The 17,848-nt window shown below is 39.8% G+C and overlaps 1 protein-coding gene across 5 annotated transcripts in view; it reads right to left on the reverse strand.

Annotated features, from left to right (window-relative positions):
• Positions 1–4,498: 4,498 nt before the first annotated feature.
• The window catches only part of CCDC146 (coiled-coil domain containing 146), a 175,249-nt gene continuing 161,899 nt past the window's right edge, over positions 4,499–17,848 (reverse strand). For 4 of the 5 annotated variants that reach the window (XM_079150227.1, XM_079150223.1, XM_079150226.1 and 1 more), the window contains 3 exons: positions 11,199–11,327; positions 10,267–10,404; positions 6,637–8,597 (listed from right to left, as the gene is read on the reverse strand). In XM_079150227.1, the coding sequence (XP_079006353.1) occupies positions 8,130–8,597; positions 10,267–10,404; positions 11,199–11,327 (735 nt within the window). In that variant the 3' untranslated portion in view covers positions 6,637–8,129. Of the gene's footprint in view, positions 8,598–10,266; positions 10,405–11,198; positions 11,328–17,848 lie in introns of all 5 variants that reach the window. The other variant, XM_079150224.1, reaches the window with a different exon arrangement.

Raw genomic sequence — 17,848 nt, forward strand, 5'->3', positions numbered from 1 at the left:
GGCTTATAGGACTCCAAATACACAAAATTACAACAGACCCACACCAAGGCACATTATTATGAAAATACCCAACATACAAAATAAAGACAGAATTTTAAAGGCCGCAAGAGAAAAGAATCAAATTACATTCAGGGGGAAACCAATAAGAATATTGGCAGATTTTTCAATCCAGACCCTAAAAGCTAGAAGGGCCTGGAACAACATTTACCAAGCCCTGAAAGCAAATGGATGCCAAAAAAGAATCTTATACCCAGCAAAACTTACTTTCAGATTTGACGATGAAATAAGATCCTTCCATGATAAACAAAAGCTAATGGAATTTACAAAAAGAAAGCCAGCATTGCAGAACATTCTCAGCAAAATATTCCCTGAGGAAGAGATGAAAAACACGATGCAAATCAGCAATGGGAGGAACTAGCCTAAAGGAATAGCCAAAAAAGAAGAAACCAAATCATGTCAAAAAACAAAAATGAGTCAAATGACTGGGAATACAAATCATATCACAATAATAACCCTGAATGTTAATGGCCTGAGCTCATCAATCAAAAGACATAGACTGGCAGATTGGATTAAAAAGAAAAATCCAACAATTTGCTGCTTGCAAGAGACTCATCTCATAGAAAGAGATACCCATAGACTAAAGGTGAAAGGATGGGAAAAAACATATCATGCACACAGACACAGCAAAAAAGCTGGAGTATCCATCCTCATTTCAGATAATGTGGACTTCAAGCCAAAACTAGTCAGAAGGGATAAAGAAGGACATTACTTACTGCTTAAGGGAAGCATAAATCAGCAAGATATAACAATCATAAATATCTATGCCCTGAACATTGGCTCATCCATGTACGTCAAACAAATCCTTCTCAATTCCAGTAATCAAATAGACCACAAAACGATAATACTAGGCGATTTTAACACACCTCTCTCACCACTAGATAGATCTTCCAAACAAAAATGGAATAAAGAAACCATAGATCTCAATAACACAATCAACAATTTAGACTTAACCGACATATATAGAATATATCATCCAACAGAGAACGAATACACTTTCTTCTCAGCAGCACATGGATCCTTCTCTAAAATAGACCATGTCTTATGCCACAAAGCTACTGTTAGCAAATACAAGAAGATAGAGATACTACCTTGTACTCTATCAGATCATAATGGATTGAAATTAGAAATAAATGACAGAATAAAAAACAGAAACTTCTCCAATACCTGGAGATTAAAGAATACACTATTATATGACGACTGGATAACAGAAGACATCAGGAGGGAAATAAAAAAATTTTTAGAAATAAACGAGAACAAAGGCACATCATATCAAAATCTCTGGGACACTATGAAAGCAGTACTTAGAGGAAGATTTATTTCATGGGGCGCATTCAACAAAAGAAGTAGAAATCAACAAATAAACGACTTAAAACTATAGTTCAAAGCCCTAGAAAAAGAAGAGCAGACCAACACCAAAAGTAGTAGAAGACAGGAAATAGTTAAAATCAGAGCTGAAATCAACGAAATTGAAACAAAAGAAACAATCGGAAAAATTAACAAAATAAATAGCTGGTTCTTTGAAAAAATAAACAAAATTGATAAACCCTTGGCCACAATAACAATGAGAAAGAGGGAGAAAACTCAATTTACTAACATTCAGAATGAACAGGAAATATCACAACAGACACGAGTGAAATACAAAACATAATTAGAAGCTATTTTGAAAATCTATACTCCAACAAAACAGAAAACCTCAAAGACATCAACAAGTTTCTAGAGACATATGAATTACCTAAACTGAAGGAGGAGGACATACACAACTTACATAAATCAATTTCAAGCAATGAAATAGAAGAGGTCATCAAAAGCCTACCAACAAAGAAAAGTCCGGGACCAGATGGGTTCTCAGCTGAGTTCTACAAACCTTTAAAGAAGAGCTCATTCCAATACTTCTCAAAGTATTCCATAAAATAGAAGAGGAGGGAACCCTCCCAAACTCATTCTATGAAGCCAATATCACCCTGATACCTAAACCAGACAGAGACACATCGAGGAAAGAAAATTTCAGACCAATATCCTTAATGAACATTGATGCAAAAATTCTCAACAAAATTTTAGCAAATCACATACAAAAATATATTAAAAAGATAGTGCACCACGATCAAGTGGGTTTTATCCCAGGGATGCAAGGTTGGTTCAACATTCGGGAATCAATAAATGTCATTCACCATATCAACAGACTAAAAGTTAAGAATCACATGATTATTTCAATAGATGCAGAGAAAGCATTTGATAAAATACAGCATCCCTTCATGCTCAAAACACTAGAGAAAATTGGGGTAGTGGGTCGTTCCTTCACATTGTAAAGGCCATCTACACTAAGCCCATGGCCAATATCATTCTAAATGGTGAAAAACTGAAAGCATTCACCCTAAAAACTGTAACAAGACAGGGAAGCCCTCTTTCACCACTTCTATTCAACAACGTCCTTGAGACTCTAGCCAGAGCAATTAGACAAACCAAAGAAATTAAAGGGATACGAATTGGAAAAGAGGAACTCAAACTATCCCTGTTCGCTGATGACATGATTATATATTTAGAGGAACCTGGAAATTCCACCAGAAGACTCTTAGAACTCATAAGTGAATTCAGTAAAGTAGCAGGTTACAAGATCAATGCTCATAAATCCAATGCATTTTTATACATAAGTGATGAATCTTCAGAAAGAGAAATTAGGAAAACTACCCCATTCACAATAGCATCAAAAAAAATAAAATACTTGGGAATCAATCTCACAAAAGAGGTGAAAGACCTCTATAATGAGAACTACAGAACACTAAAGAAAGAAATTAAAGAACACCTTAGAAGATGGAAAGATCTCCCATGTTCTTAGATTGGCAGAATTAATATTGTCAAAATGGCCATACTACCTAAAGTGCTATACAGATTCAATGCAATTCCAATTAAAATCCCAATGATGTACCTTACAGAAATAGAGCAAGCAATTTTGAAATTCATCTGGAAGAATAAGAAACCCAGAATAGCTAAAGCAATCCTTAGCAGAAAGAGCGAAGCAGGGGGTAGCGCAATACCAGATCTTCAACTCTATTACAAAGCAATAGTAACAAAAACGGCATGGTATTGGTACCAAAATAGACAGGTAGATCAATGGTACAGAATAGAGGACATGGACACAAACCCAAATAAATACAATTTTCTCATACTAGACAAAGGGGCCAAAAATATGCAATGGAGAAAAGATAGCCTCTTCAACAAATGGTGCTGGGGAAACTGGAAATCCATATGCAACAGAATGAAACTAAATCCCTATCTCTCACCCTGCACAAAACTTAACTCAAAATGGATCAAGGACCTCGGAATCAGACCAGAGACCCTGCATCTTATAGAAGAAAAAGTAGGTCCAAACCTTCAACTTGTTGGCTTAGGAGCAGACTTCCTTAACAGGACTCCCATAGCACAAGAAATAAAAGCTAGAATCAACCACTGGGATAGATTCAAACTAAAAAGCTTTCTCTCAGCAAAGGAAACTATCAGTAATGTGAAGAGAGAGCCTACAGAGTGGGAGAAAATCTTTATCACTCATACTTCAGATAGAGCGCTAATTTTCAGAATCTATAAAGAACTCAAAAAACTCTACACCAAGAATACAAATAATCCAATCAACAAATGGGCTAAGGAAATGAACAGACACTTCACAGAAGAAGATGTACAAGCAATCAACAGATATATGAAAAAATGTTCAACATCTCTAATAATAAGAGAAATGCAAATCAAAACTACCCTAAGATTTCATCTCACCCCAATTAGAATGGCGATTATCAAGAACACAAGCAACAATAGGTGTTGGCGAGGATGTGGGGAGAAAGGTACACTCATACATTGCTGGTGGGTTTGCAAATTATGCAGCCACTCTGGAGATTCCTCAGAAAGCTTGGAATGGAACCACCATTTGGCCCAGCTACCCCACTCCTTGGCCTATATCCAAAGGACTTAAAATCAGCATACTACAGAGATACAGCCACATCAATGTTCATAGCTGCTCAGTTCACTATAGCCAGATTGTGGAACCAACCTCAATGCCCTTCAGTTGATGAATGGATAAAGAAACTGTGGCATATATATACAATGGAATATTACTCTGCCATGAAGAATGATAAAATTATGGCATTTGCAGGCAAATGGATGAAATTGGAGGATATCATGCTAAGTGAGATAAGCCAATCTCAAAAAACTAAAGGATCGTGCTGATAAGCAGATGAGGACATATAATGGGGGGTGTGAGGGGATAGCATTAGGGTTAGTGTTAGTTTTAGGGTTAGGGATAAGGAGGGTGGTAAGAATGGAGGAAGGAAGGACTGTATAGAGGGATAGAGGGGTGGGAGGGGTGGGGGGAAGGAAAAAAATAACAGAATGAATCAAACAATATTGCTCTATGTAAATTTATGATTTTTTAATTAAAATAAATAGTTAAAAAATTTAATGATTATCAATATCACCAATGATAATTCAGCTTTTCTTCTAAACAACCACCATTGTGTCCTACAAATTGCCCTCTCCTATAGAATTTCCTCTTTTGTTCAAACACTTAATGGTCACCAATACTCAAGATCTTGGAGCCAAATCAGCAATGCAGTGCTGATTCTTTTGATGAGGTCTTTTTTGAATTGTCATGTCCTAAAGCTTAATTTATCAGACACATATTTAAGATAAACATTAATTTGATCCTCTCACATGCTCAAAATCATTCAATAACTTGCTATTCAGTAAAAGATAGAAATCAAACTCCTTGACATTCAACTTTCTCAAATCCTGAACCATATACCATGAGCATTCTGTTGCAGGTTGGCCAGTTCAATGGGCCTTGGATACACCTTTTTCAAGCTCTTTCTCTCTCTTAAAATCTCCCTCTACCTGTTAAAATCTATTTCATGCTTAAGGGCCAGGTTATAAGTTCCATTTGAATATAATCCAGACCATTTCAGCACATGGTGGAGCTTGCCTTCTCTGAACCAGTAGCACACATAATTATTTGTTGTTATGGTTTGGATGTGAAGTATCCCCCAAAAGCTCACATGAGACAATGCAGGAAGGTTCAGAGGAGAAATGATTGGGTGGTAAGAGCCTTAACCCAATCAGTGAATTAATCCCAGATGGGATTAATTGAAGTGGTAGGGTGTGACTGGAGGAGATTGGAATTTGGGCGTGGCTTTGGGGTATATATTTTTTATCTGAACAGTGGAGTCTCTCTGCTTTCTGATGATGCGAGCTGCTTCTCTCTGCCACACTCTTCCGCCATGATGTTCTGCCTCACTGGAACCCAGAGGAATGGAGTTGGCCTTCTATGGACTAAGACCTCAGAAACCATGAGCCCTCAAATAAACCTTTCCTCCTCTATAATTGTTCTGGTCAGATTATTTAGCCCTTGCAGCGAATAGGTTACTAAAACAGTTATGTATCCATTTCTTTGTGATTTAAAAAAGTATTTCCTTTTTTGGTGTTTTTAAACTTATGTGCAATTTTTTTTTTAATCCTGAAAGAGGTTACGAGTTTCTACAACATAGCTATGTTTAAGTGTGTAGTATTTCTTTATATTAACAACAAAGGCACTCCCAAGTAATTGAATTGCTTTATAATAACTTTGCAAAGCAATTAGGTTAGATTTGGGACTCAGAATGAGGAGATTAAAATTTCCAATTTGACAAGATAGGGGCTTAGAATAGAATATTTAATTTAGCAAAATAAAGGGATGTATTTCTCATTCTCAGAGTTTTAAATAAAATTTCTAATTACTACCAGTGAATATAAAAACACAGGTCTCCAACCCAATGGTACATCCTTGCATATGAGAAATCAGAATTAGGAAAATACACTTGGTGAAATGCCATAACATTAAAGTAGTAAGTAGAATGGGACTCATTTTCAGGTCTTCCCTCTCACATGCAAAATTGTAAACATAGTATTTTTATTGAGATTTTGATAAATCTGTTATTAGAGATTAAAATAATCATGATTTTGTTTGCAGGTAATGTGAAAAATCTGGATTCATAAGAAAGACAAATTAAGACAAATATTTGTGTTGCAAAAGGATTCTTGTAAAAAAGAATCACTATAGCATAACATCAGAAAAGACAAGCCTCACAACTGCTTACCTGATTTAGATTTACTAATGTGACCTTCAGGTACCACCTCAACAAAGTGAGTTGTGCCTTTGTGATCCCTGGGATAACTTAAGGTCCATGTATTCAGTTGAAAAAGAATTTAATTTCTGTACTTTGTTGAAAAGTTATTTTATTTTGCACTTTTATAGTACCTTGCCTACTATGCATTTCTGAAACTATAAAGAGTGAAAAATATATGAGCAATTAAAATACATGGTTTGAAGTGTAGGGCAATTCTGCGTCCTACTCAAATCATGTGAAACGTAGTAGCTGGTTAGTATAAAAGAAAACCATGTTGTACTTTTGCTGGTTGTGCTTCATTGCTCTGCAGCGTGAGAATGATGATGTTCATGTGCTCCAGCTATAGTTATGAGGAAGCCTGGGTTGGTTTACATATTCAAATTTCAATTGGCTTTATAACAGGTTTCCTTATATGCCTCATATTGGCTCCTGGTTCACTGGGCTTAAAAGGAGCCAGAGCACCATATGGCTTTGGCAAAGGAAGAGTGGCGTCTGCTTCAGGGATGTAGGCATTTGGACGCTGCTCTGCTGTTGTGTAAACACCATTGGGCAGCAGTTGATTATCTGTTTCCTGAAACTCCTGCAAAGAATGATTTTCTTTTAGTTTTCTGAAAATTCTGAAGTTACCTCACCCTTGGATCCCCAAGACACAGCTGAGTCTGAGCAGCCTGACACTGTGCTGAATGATCCTCCCCAAAGGGACAGAAGGGTAGGAGGATGGGTCCCCTCCCCCCACATTGCAACTCACTGCCATGAACTTTATTGCTTAAGCATCATGATGATGCTGAGGCTTAGGGTTTATCAAAAACTGCTTGCCGGATTCTGGAAGCACTGTATTCCAACTCCAATCTCTCATCAAGAGCTAATTATTTCCACATTTTTGAAAATGGCAAGACAGTATTATTTTCTTTGGTAAGTGATTGATGAGCAAATTTACAATGGAATAGACAAGAAATAGAACCAGAAGAGAGAAATGGTCAGCAGTTTGAGCCTCAAGGTCTTCAAAATTCTTCCTGTGCTTCTGAAAAATCATCTTAGGGCACTAAAATGAACTCTACATGATGAAGAATATAGTCCCTGGAAAGTACAGTCCCAGGTGGGATGGAAATTACAAATCAGCCCTGTGCTCTGGTATTCCTAGGATGGGTTCAGACTGTATATTTTACTTGACTTAGCAAATGAATAGTGATTATTTAGGGACATTCACCTGACAGTCTAAATTGTACCCCCAGGATGCCATCCCCTTGGAAGGAGAGTCTTACTTCTAATCTTAAACTACTGAGAGGTTATGGGTGTAGACAGAAGAACTGGGCACAAAACTTGTAAGTGGATTCACTGATAGAAATGAGACTTAGGCCAGGGGTGGGAAAAGAAGGAGTGGCATGGAGGCCTGTGAGGCATAAGGGGTGCCATGTCTGTAGAAGGCAGTGGCAATCACCTTGATATGCATGCTATTGTGGAAACTTACAGTGTGCTATGGACACAGGAGGTATCTGTGGGGTTTGAGAAGAAAGACTGGAGACCTATGGATGAAGCCAGTGCTGTCGTTGCCATGCTGGTGGGAGCCTAGGACGTAAGACTGGGATGGGACTTGATGCTTATCAAGTGTTCTTCAAGTGGACTGCTCTACTTTGACTTGTCTATGGAACATAACAAGCTTCTTTTTTAATGTCTATTGGGACTGTGTGTAGTAGAGAAAGTTTTTTCATAAATGGGCTCTGTGTATAAAACGGTACAAAACTCAGGCTATGTGTATAATGTATACATGAAATATAAATAGGTCCTCTTCAAGATAGCTCATTATGTATATGCAAATATTCTAAAATCTGAGAAAATCCAAAATACTCCTGGTCCCAAACATTTTGAATAAAGAATAGTCCACCTACATAGGAGGACTGATCACCAGAAAACAGCCCTGCCTGCCACACTTTAAAAAAATTTTTTGTTGTTTGGTACCCAGTGGCACTTTATCACTGAGCTACATCCCCAGTCCTTTTTATTTTTGAGACAGGGTCTGGCTAAGTTGCTGAGGCTGGCCTCAAACTTGTGATCCTCCTGCTTCAGCCTCCTCAATTGCTGGGATGACAGTGACTGCGTCTGGCCCTTCTTGGCACACTTTACAAATTCAATATGGGAGCCAAAGCTTACCCGACACTTTTCAGCAACAGCCAGTTCATACATTTGTTCATCTCGAAGTACTTTCATCCATTCTCTCTCAATGTCTTTATTGAGTGGAAGCCCCTTTTCTATCCTGGAACTGCAATAAAAGATGAATTCTTCTTTCTCTCTGACTTCCTTCCGGAGTTCAATGGTCAGGGCTTGCTTCATGGACAGCTCAGCAACAAGAGCCATCAGTTTTTCAGTAGCATCTTTGATCTTTTTCTGATAGCCATTCATCTAGAATCAAAGAGCCCAAGGTTTAGTCAATATGTACATTCCATGAAGACATGAAGAGAATGGCAGTGTGCTGGCTGTATATAATGGTGGGGCTTCTTTCCTGAAGCAAGAAGGGTTTAACTGACAATTTATAGAAAGTAAGAAATGAAAGAGACTTCAGGGATTGAGCCCAACACCCTGGTTGTGTAAAGGAAAATATGTTTATCAGTTGGTTAATTTCACAGTGAATAGCATGAAAGGGAAGTTAAGGGTCTATTTTTAAGAAGTGAGAAGAAGAGAAAAGAAAGGTTTAAAAAAATTTTTTTTTGTAGTTGTAGATGAACAGAATACCTTTATTTATTTTTATGTAGTGCTAAGGATCAAACCCAGTACTTCACACATGCTAGGCAAGTGCTCTGCCACTGAGCTATAGCCCCAGCCGAGAGAGTGATTTTAATGCTTCAGTTCTAGTCTAAGTTTATTAATAGTTTGCATCTCATGCAACTGTACTAGAGCTTTCTTGGCTATGTTAAAGTGATCACTATTAGAATTTCTTAGACATTACAGGTGCCTTCCAGAGAGACATTCAGCTTTGACAAATCAGCCCTCAATTAAAAAAAAAAAAAAAAAAAAGACTTTTTCTCAAGAAGGGAAATTCATTTTGCAGAAGAGTAAATCTTAGTGATTATTTTATGAGGTAAAGTTGTGAACTACACAGTTGCCCCTGAACTGATCAGTCTATTAGAAATCACCAGAGGACAAGTGTAAACACCAAACAAAAATGAAAGCACCCTAAGATTTACTAGCTTTCCTATTTAGTGTGCCAAAACTTTCTAGAACAGGATTACTTATTTATGAATGTTTTTCTAGAGTCTATACACGTTAGACTGGGGAAACGGAAGAAGAATGAGAACTATTGCTGCCTCTGGAGCCCACAATCTGGGACATAGACACCACCATTATCTATCTTCTGTCTCCCCTGCTAAACGATGTGAGCATCATACAGTGTGGGCAGGGTGTCCCTCTTTGTGTGCCCTCGAAAGTTAGCATGAGGGTAGCATAAAGCAAGTGTTCAGCAACTGTGGCTGAGTAACTGAAATCCCTGTGTTGGAGCCATGCTGCCAGGGACGACAGGGGCCAGGTGAATGGTCCATCTTCTCATTGCTCAAGGTGCTGAGTCCAGTCCTGCTGTCTGAATCACCAGCCTCCCTCCTGTGACTGCTGCTTTTAGTGGCCCCACCCCCAGTCATTTTGACGCTCCAAGTTGTGGGCCTTCCTCACTGGTGGTGGCTGCCTCTCGTGGAGTCATCTGCTTGGGTGTCACATATCTGTGCTGCTCTTTAAGGAAGCTGAGTTCTGAATTGGGGCCTTTCCGACAGACCACTGGATAACTGAGGCCTTCTGTTCAAAAGGAGTTAGGATTTAACTTTGAGCATGAAATACAAAGATAACACTTTTCATACTTGAGTGGTTGCCTGTTATTCACTGTTATTGAAAACTTAGGTTTTTCTCATTGTAAGATGAATTCATTCAGGCAATAAGACCAACATGTTTTGGACAATTCTGAGTCCTTTTATATTTTTATGTTTCTCTATCTCTCCAGTGCTTCTCTCAAGAAACCAACCAATCTGGAAAATGAGAGGTAATGAAGGACTAGGGGCAGAAGAGAGAGGGTGGGTCTTGGGCAGACCTTCTTGGCTAAGAGCAGTGTGTCCTGCTTGCTGGCCTCAGTTCGGTTGCAGAGTCTGTCTGTGAGCCGGGAGACCTGTTCGTAGATGAAATCCTTCTCTAGCAACTTCTCCTCCTTCTTGGCCAGCTGTAGATCCAGCTGTTGAAAACAATTTCAGTAGGGGGGGAAAAAAAAACAAACAAAACCAGTCATGCAAGGCACAATCTTCTTTCCTAACTGGTGCACTCTCTGACCACCCCTACCCCGACCCCCACAGTGGAGGCACGCTACTTTCTCAGTTGCCGAAATACTTCTGGAAAGTGGAGATTGGGCCAAGTCAATACTTCCCCTGCCCCAGCCCCCTCCAGATAGATCTGGGAGTTCTCCCCCCATTGGCAGACTAGGGTCCTCAGCTCCATCTGGTGTCTACAGTTGTCCTACTTGAGTAGTTGCTTTGCAAAATGGAACTCCGATATATTGAAAAGTTTAGGTTTGCTCATTGCAAAATAAATTCATTCTGTGAACAAGACAAACTTGCAGACAATTCTCTAAATCACTTATAGTTGTTTTCTCTAGATATAAAGTCTAATCTCTCCACTGCTTCTCTCAATTGCTCTAATTTAGCACTGGGAATTCTTACTCCCATGGTAGACTATGGCCCTCTGAGCTTTGCCCAGTGTCTAAAATTATCATTCTTTTGATCAGTAAGATAAATTAATCCATCCATTCAGGAAGTCAAAATTGTTGCTTTTAGCCCTAAGAGAATGGTGTCTTTGGAATCTTGAAGGCACTAGATTTTTACTTTTCCTGTGTCTAAATCTATTTAAAAAGTTTTACTGGGTTACAATAAAAGGACTATATGAGTGGCTAGAATAAGGGATAGATCTACCAGCATAACAAGAAACTGTATCAACAAGAGACAAGTAGATGCAATTTTAAGCAAGAGTATTTACCTCGTCTAATTTTTTGATCATTTCTCCTTCGGTCAGGTCCTTCCCTCGAAGGAGACGGATTCTGTTTTTATCCCCAGGATTTATAAACTGTTTCTCCAGGTCTCTTATTCTGTCTGTACACTGTGAAAACTGTTAAATAACAAACATTAGCTTTAAAACTAATTATTCAGCTCAGTAAATCTTAGGCTTGCATGGCCAGGGTCTCTAAAGCCCAGGCCTGACCCAGGCAAGGGTGGAGGAGAAATGTTTTCTTGACACCCATAAATTGGGACTTGTGGTGAATGGTATTTCGGTCACTCATGGGACCATGAGGATGATGCCTAGGGTTGACTCCGCAAGACAAATCTGTCTGCTGAATCAAAGAAAAAGCTGAGTTCACAAACAGCCTTTCGATTGCTTTCCATTTTGTGTGGGATGCTGTGTGGTTGCAGGACTTGAAAGTATACACCCTATTCTTTTGTGTTGTAGATTGTTACAGAGGCCAGAGTGGCTAGCATATAGTATGCTGGATTCCACTTTAAAACCATTTGCTGGCAATGGGCTTAATGGCATCCCCCCAAAGCAGAAAGTTGTTAATAATGGGATCAATAGTATATGTACACTCTTAGCAGCATCAGTCATGTGTATATTTTTTGTTGAATCTCTAATATAATGTCTTATGGATCGCCTCTATTTATTTGTTGAATCACTAAAACTTGGAGGTGGATGAAGAAACATAGCTACTCCCAAATAGGAATGACAGGCACAATTAGTTTTTGCTTAATAAGGTGAGATGTGGAACATGGTGACAATCAAGAGGCATTATTTCGGTGTTGCTCCAGAACTCAGGATTCAAGAGAGGAGATATTGAGACGCTTGGGACCAACTCAAAGTAGCCGGGTGACTCTCACCCCCTGGGGGGGCATCCCGGATGGGACGGGGGTCCCGGAACGCAGGAAACTTTGTGAAGTAGAACTGCCGGCGAGACGCCCCTCCCCCCGCTGGAGCGCCATAGAGGAGGCCGCTCGGCACAGCGCTGGGACTCGGAGCAGCCACTGGGGCTCCGGCGGCTGCCCGGGGGAGGAGTGGCGGGGAGAACTGTGTGGACTCAGGACACCGGGGCCTGCCCTGAGGAGGAGGAGAGGAGCGTGGCCACTTGGATTCCGAGAGACTGCGCCAGAGCTGCAGGCGGTTGCCAGAGGAGAAGCCGCGCGGCGAGCTGTTTGGAATCAGAACGACGCTTCTGAACCCCGGGGCCTGCCCTGAGGACTAGGAGGAAGAGGAGCAGCCGCTTGGATTCGGGTGACTATACGGGAACTACAGGCGGTTGCCAGAGAAGGGGCTGCGTGGCGAGCTGTTTGGACTCTGACCACTTCTGAACCCCGGGGCCTGCCCGGAGGAGTAGGAGAAGGAGGAGAAGGAGCGCGGCGGGTCCTTTGGACTCGCAGTGACTGCATTAGCGCTCCAGGCGGCTGCTCAGAGGAGAAGGCGAGTGGTGAGTTGTTTGGTCTTAAAGTGACAGCTCCTGAACACAGGGGGGCTGCCTGGAGGAGAAGCGTGGTGGGACGCTTGGTCTTGAGGGACCACACCAGAGCTCCGGGCGGTTGCCCAGAGGACCCGTGCAGCGGGTCACGTGGATTCAGAGCCACTCAGAGGGACTGCTCCTGAACACCCGGGGGGTTATCTGGAGAAGGAGGAGGAACGGGCAGGGTCACTTCGACTCGGAGTGATTGATTGCCCCGGGCTACGGGTGGTTGGTGGGAGGAGGAGGCACGAAGTGAGTTTCTTGGACTCCTAGTGACCGCACCGGCATACTGGGCGGCTGTCTGGAGGAAGAGGCCTGTGGCGGGTCTCTGGGACTCAGAGCGATTGTTCGGGGCCACAGGTGGCTGCTCAGAGGAGGGGCCACGCAGCCAGGCGATTAGGTGCAGAACAGGGTCCCAGGATCTAGGAGGCTTCTGGGTGGAAGAGCCGCACAGAGACAGGCTTAGGGCGGAGCGAAGGTTCCAGGCCTATGGGCAAATTCTCTGAGGAGGGGCAGCCTAAGGAGATTCATCTGCGAAGGGTGAGGCTCCCAGGCCCAGGAGGTAGGGCCGGGCCCCTGGAAACTTTGCAGAGGAAGGCAGCCCAGCCCAGGCAGTAGCTGTAAATTGAGGGGAACCTCTAGGAGGAAACTGACCAGCGAGACCTCCCCACCGGGTGAGTCTTCCCTGCTGGGTGAGGTTTCCCACAAGGACGGTAAAACCAGAGACTCAGGCCCAAACAGGCCTTGCCTCAGCCCACAGCCTAGGTCCCCTTTGGATGACCATTGGTCAACAAGTGGAGGCGCCTCTGCCCACTAGCAGGGAATATACCCCACCGGAAGGCCACCACTCCTAGAGAGGCAGCTTCCTTGTGGAGCACCGCATTATCAACCTCCTCCAAGACTTCAACCTACTGAAGGCTAAGAGGGGATATATATAGAAATCTTCAGGGACATTGTAAATCAACAGAGGAAATCTGCAATATCTCAGCGGTCCACTGATATCTGAACAACATGAGAAAACAAGGAAAGAAAATGCTGCAAACAAATCTAGATGTTACATCAATAAAACCCAATGACAGCATGGCAGAAGAAATGACAGAAAAGGAGTTCAGAATGTACATAATTAAAATGATCAGAGAAGCAAACGAGGAGATGAAAGAGCAAATGCAAGCATTGAATGATGAGATGAAAGAGCAAATGCAAGCATTGATTGATCGCACCAATCGACAGTTAAAAGAGCAAATACAGGAAGCAAAAGATCATTTCAATAAAGAGTTAGAGATATTGAAAAAAAAACAAACAGAAATCCTTGACATGAAGGAAACAATAAACCAAATTAAGAACTCCATAGAAAGCATATCCAATAGGATAGAACACCTGGAAGACAGAACCTCAGACATTGAAGACAAAATATTTAACCTTGAAAACAAAGCTGAACAAACAGAGAAGATGGTAAGAAATCATGAACAGAATCTACAAGAACTATGGGATATCATGAAAAGGCCAAATTTAAGAATTATTGGGATTGAGGAAGGCCTAGAGAAACAAGCCAAAGGAATGAACAACCTATTCAATGAAATAATATCAGAAAATTTCCCAAATCTGAAGAATGAAATGGAAAATCAAGTTCAAGAGGCTTACAGGACTCCAAATACACAAAATTACAACAGACCCACACCAAGGCACATTATAATGAAAATACCTAACATACAAAATAAAGACAGAATTTTAAAGGCTGTGAGAGAAAAGAACCAAATTACATTCAGGGGGAAACCAATACGCATATCAGCAGATTTTTCAATCCAGACCCTAAAAGCTAGAAGGTCCTGGAACAACATTTTTCAAGCCCTGAAAGAAAATGGATGCCAACCAAGAATCTTATACCCAGCAAAACTTACCTTCAAATTTGACGATGAAATAAAATCCTTCCATGATAAACAAAAGCTAAAAGAATTTACAAAAAGAAAGCCAGCATTACAGAACATTCTCAACAAAATATTCCATGAGGAAGAGATGAAAAACAAAGAAGCAAATCAGTAAAGGGAGGAATTATCCTAAAGGAATTGTCAAATAAAGGAGGAAACAAGTTGTGTCAAACAAATAAATAAACAAAATTTTAAAAATGAACCAAATGACCGGGAAACCAAATCATTTCTCTATAATAACCCTGAATGTTAATGGCCTGAATTCATCAATCAAAAGACATAGACTGGCAGACTGGATTAAAAAGAAAGATCCAACAATATGTTGCCTGCAAGAGACTCACCTCATAGAAAAAGATACCCATAGATTAAAGGTGAAAGGATGGGGAAAAACATACCATGCACATGGACTCAGCAAAAAAGCTGGAGTATCCATCCTCATTTCCGATAATGTGGACTTCAAGCCAAAGTTAGTCAGAAGGGATAAAGAAGGTCATTTCATACTGCTTAAGGGAAGCATAAATCAGCAAGATATAACAATCATAAACATCTATGCCCCAAACAGTGGCTCATCTATGTATGTCAAACAAATCCTTCTCAATTTCAGAAACCAAATAGACCACAACACAATAATACTAGGTGATTTTAACACGCCTCTCTCACCACTGGACAGATCTTCCAGACAAAAATTGAGCAAAGAAACCATAGATCTCAACAACACAATCAATAATTTAGACTTAACGGACATTTATAGAATATTCCATCCAACCAAGAGTGAATACACTTTCTTCTCAGCAGCACATGGATCCTTCTCTAAAATAGACCATATATTATGCCACAAAGCTAATGTTAGCAAATACAAGAAGATAGAGACACTAGCATGTATTCTATCAGATCATAATGGATTGAAGTTAGAAATAAATGAAAGAGTAAAACACAGAAACTATTCCAACATCTGGAGATTAAACAATATGCTATTATATGATGAATGGATAACAGAAGATATTAGGAAGGAAATTAAAAAATTCTTAGAGGTAAATGAGAACAAAGAAACATCATATCAAAATCTCTGGGACACTATGAAAGCAGTACTTAGAGGGAAATTTATTTCATGGAGCGCATTTAATAAAAGAAGTAAAACTCAACAAATAAACAACCTAACACTATAGCTCAAAGCCTTAGAAAAAGAACAGAACAGCACCAAAAGTAGTAGAAGACAGGAAATAGTTAAACTCAGAGCTGAAATCAATGAAATTGAAACAAAAGAAACAATACAAAAAATTGACAAAATAAATAGTTGGTTCTTTGAAAAAATAAACAAAATGGATAAACCTTTAGCCACACTAACAAAGAGAAGACGAGAGAAAACCCAAATCACTAAAATTCGGAATGAACAAGGAAATATCACAACAGACAGGATGGAAATACAAAACATAATTAGAAGCTATTTTGAAAATCTATACTCCAACAAAATAGAAAATTTCGAAGACATCAACAGGTTTCTAGAGACATATGAATTGCCTAAACTGAATGAGGAGGACATAAACAATTTAAATAGACCAATTTCAAGTACTGAAATAGAAGAAGTCATCAAAAGCCTACCAACAAAGAAAAGTCCGGGACCAGATGGGTTCTCAGCCGAGTTCTACAAAACCTTTAAGGAAGAGCTCATTCCAATACTTCTCAAAGTATTCCATAAAATAGAAGAGGAGGGAACCCTCCCAAACTCATTCTATGAAGCCAATATCACACTGATACCTAAACCAGACAGAGACTCATCAAGGAAAGAAAATTTCAGACCAATATCCTTAATGAACATCGACGCAAAAATTCTCAACAAAATTTTAGCAAATCGCATACAAAAACATATTAAAAAGATAGTGCACCATGATCAAGTGGGTTTCATCCCAGGGATGCAAGGTTGGTTCAACATCAGGAAATCAATAAACGTAATTCACCATATTAATAGACTTAAAGTCAAGAATCACATGATTATTTCAATAGATGCAGAAAAAGCATTTGATAAAATACAGCACCCCTTCATGCTCAAAACACTAGAAAAAATAGGGATAGTGGGAACATTCCTTAATATTGTAAAGGCCATTTATGCTAAGCCCATGGCTAATATCATTCTAAATGGTGAAAAACTGAAAGCATTCCCCCTAAAAACTGGAACAAGGCAGGGATGCCCTCTTTCACCACTTCTATTCAACATCGTTCTTGAGACTCTGGCCAGAGCAATTAGACAAACCAAAGAAATTAAAGGGATACGAATTGGAAAAGAAGAACTCAAACTATCCCTGTTCGCTGATGACATGATTATATATTTAGAGGAACCTGGAAATTCCACCAGAAAACTCTTAGAACTCATAAGTGATTTCAGTAAAGTAGCAGGTTACAAGATCAATGCCCATAAATCCAATGCATTTTTATACATAAGTGATGAATCTTCAGAAAGAGAAATTAGGAAAACTACCCCATTCACAATAGCCTCGAAAAAAATAAAATACTTGGGAATCAATCTCACAAAAGAGGTGAAAGACCTCTACAATGAGAACTATACAACACTAAAGAAAGAAATTAAAGAACACCTTAGAAGATGGAAAGATCTTCCATGTTCTTGGATAGGAAGAATTAATATTGTCAAAATGGCCATACTACCTAAAGTGCTATACAAATTCAATGCAATTCCAATTAAAATCCCAATGACGTACCTTACAGAAATAGAGCAGGCAATTATGAAATTCATCTGGAAGAATAAGAAACCCAGAATAGCTAAAGCAATCCTTAGCAGGAAGAGTGAAACAGGGGGTATTGCAATACCAGATCTTCAACTCTACTACAAAGCAATAGTAACAAAAACGGCATGGTATTGGTACCAAAATAGAAAGGTAGATCAATGGTACAGAATAGAGGACACGGACACAAACCCAAATAAATACAATTTTCTCATACTAGACAAAGGGGCCAAAAATATGCAATGGAGAAAAGATAGCCTCTTCAACAAATGGTGCTGGGAGAATTGGAAATCCATATGCAACAGAATGAAACTAAACCCATATCTCTCACCATGCACGAAACTAAACTCAAAATGGATTAAGGACCTCGGAATCAGACCAGAGACCCTGCAGATTATAGAAGAAAAAGTAGGTCCAAATCTTCACCTTGTTGGTCTAGGACCAGACTTCCTTAACAGGACTCCCATAGCACAAGAAATAAAAGCT

Source organism: Sciurus vulgaris (genome assembly GCF_902686455.1).
Source record: "Sciurus vulgaris genome assembly, chromosome: 8".
Classification (NCBI taxonomy): Eukaryota; Metazoa; Chordata; class Mammalia; order Rodentia; family Sciuridae; genus Sciurus; species Sciurus vulgaris.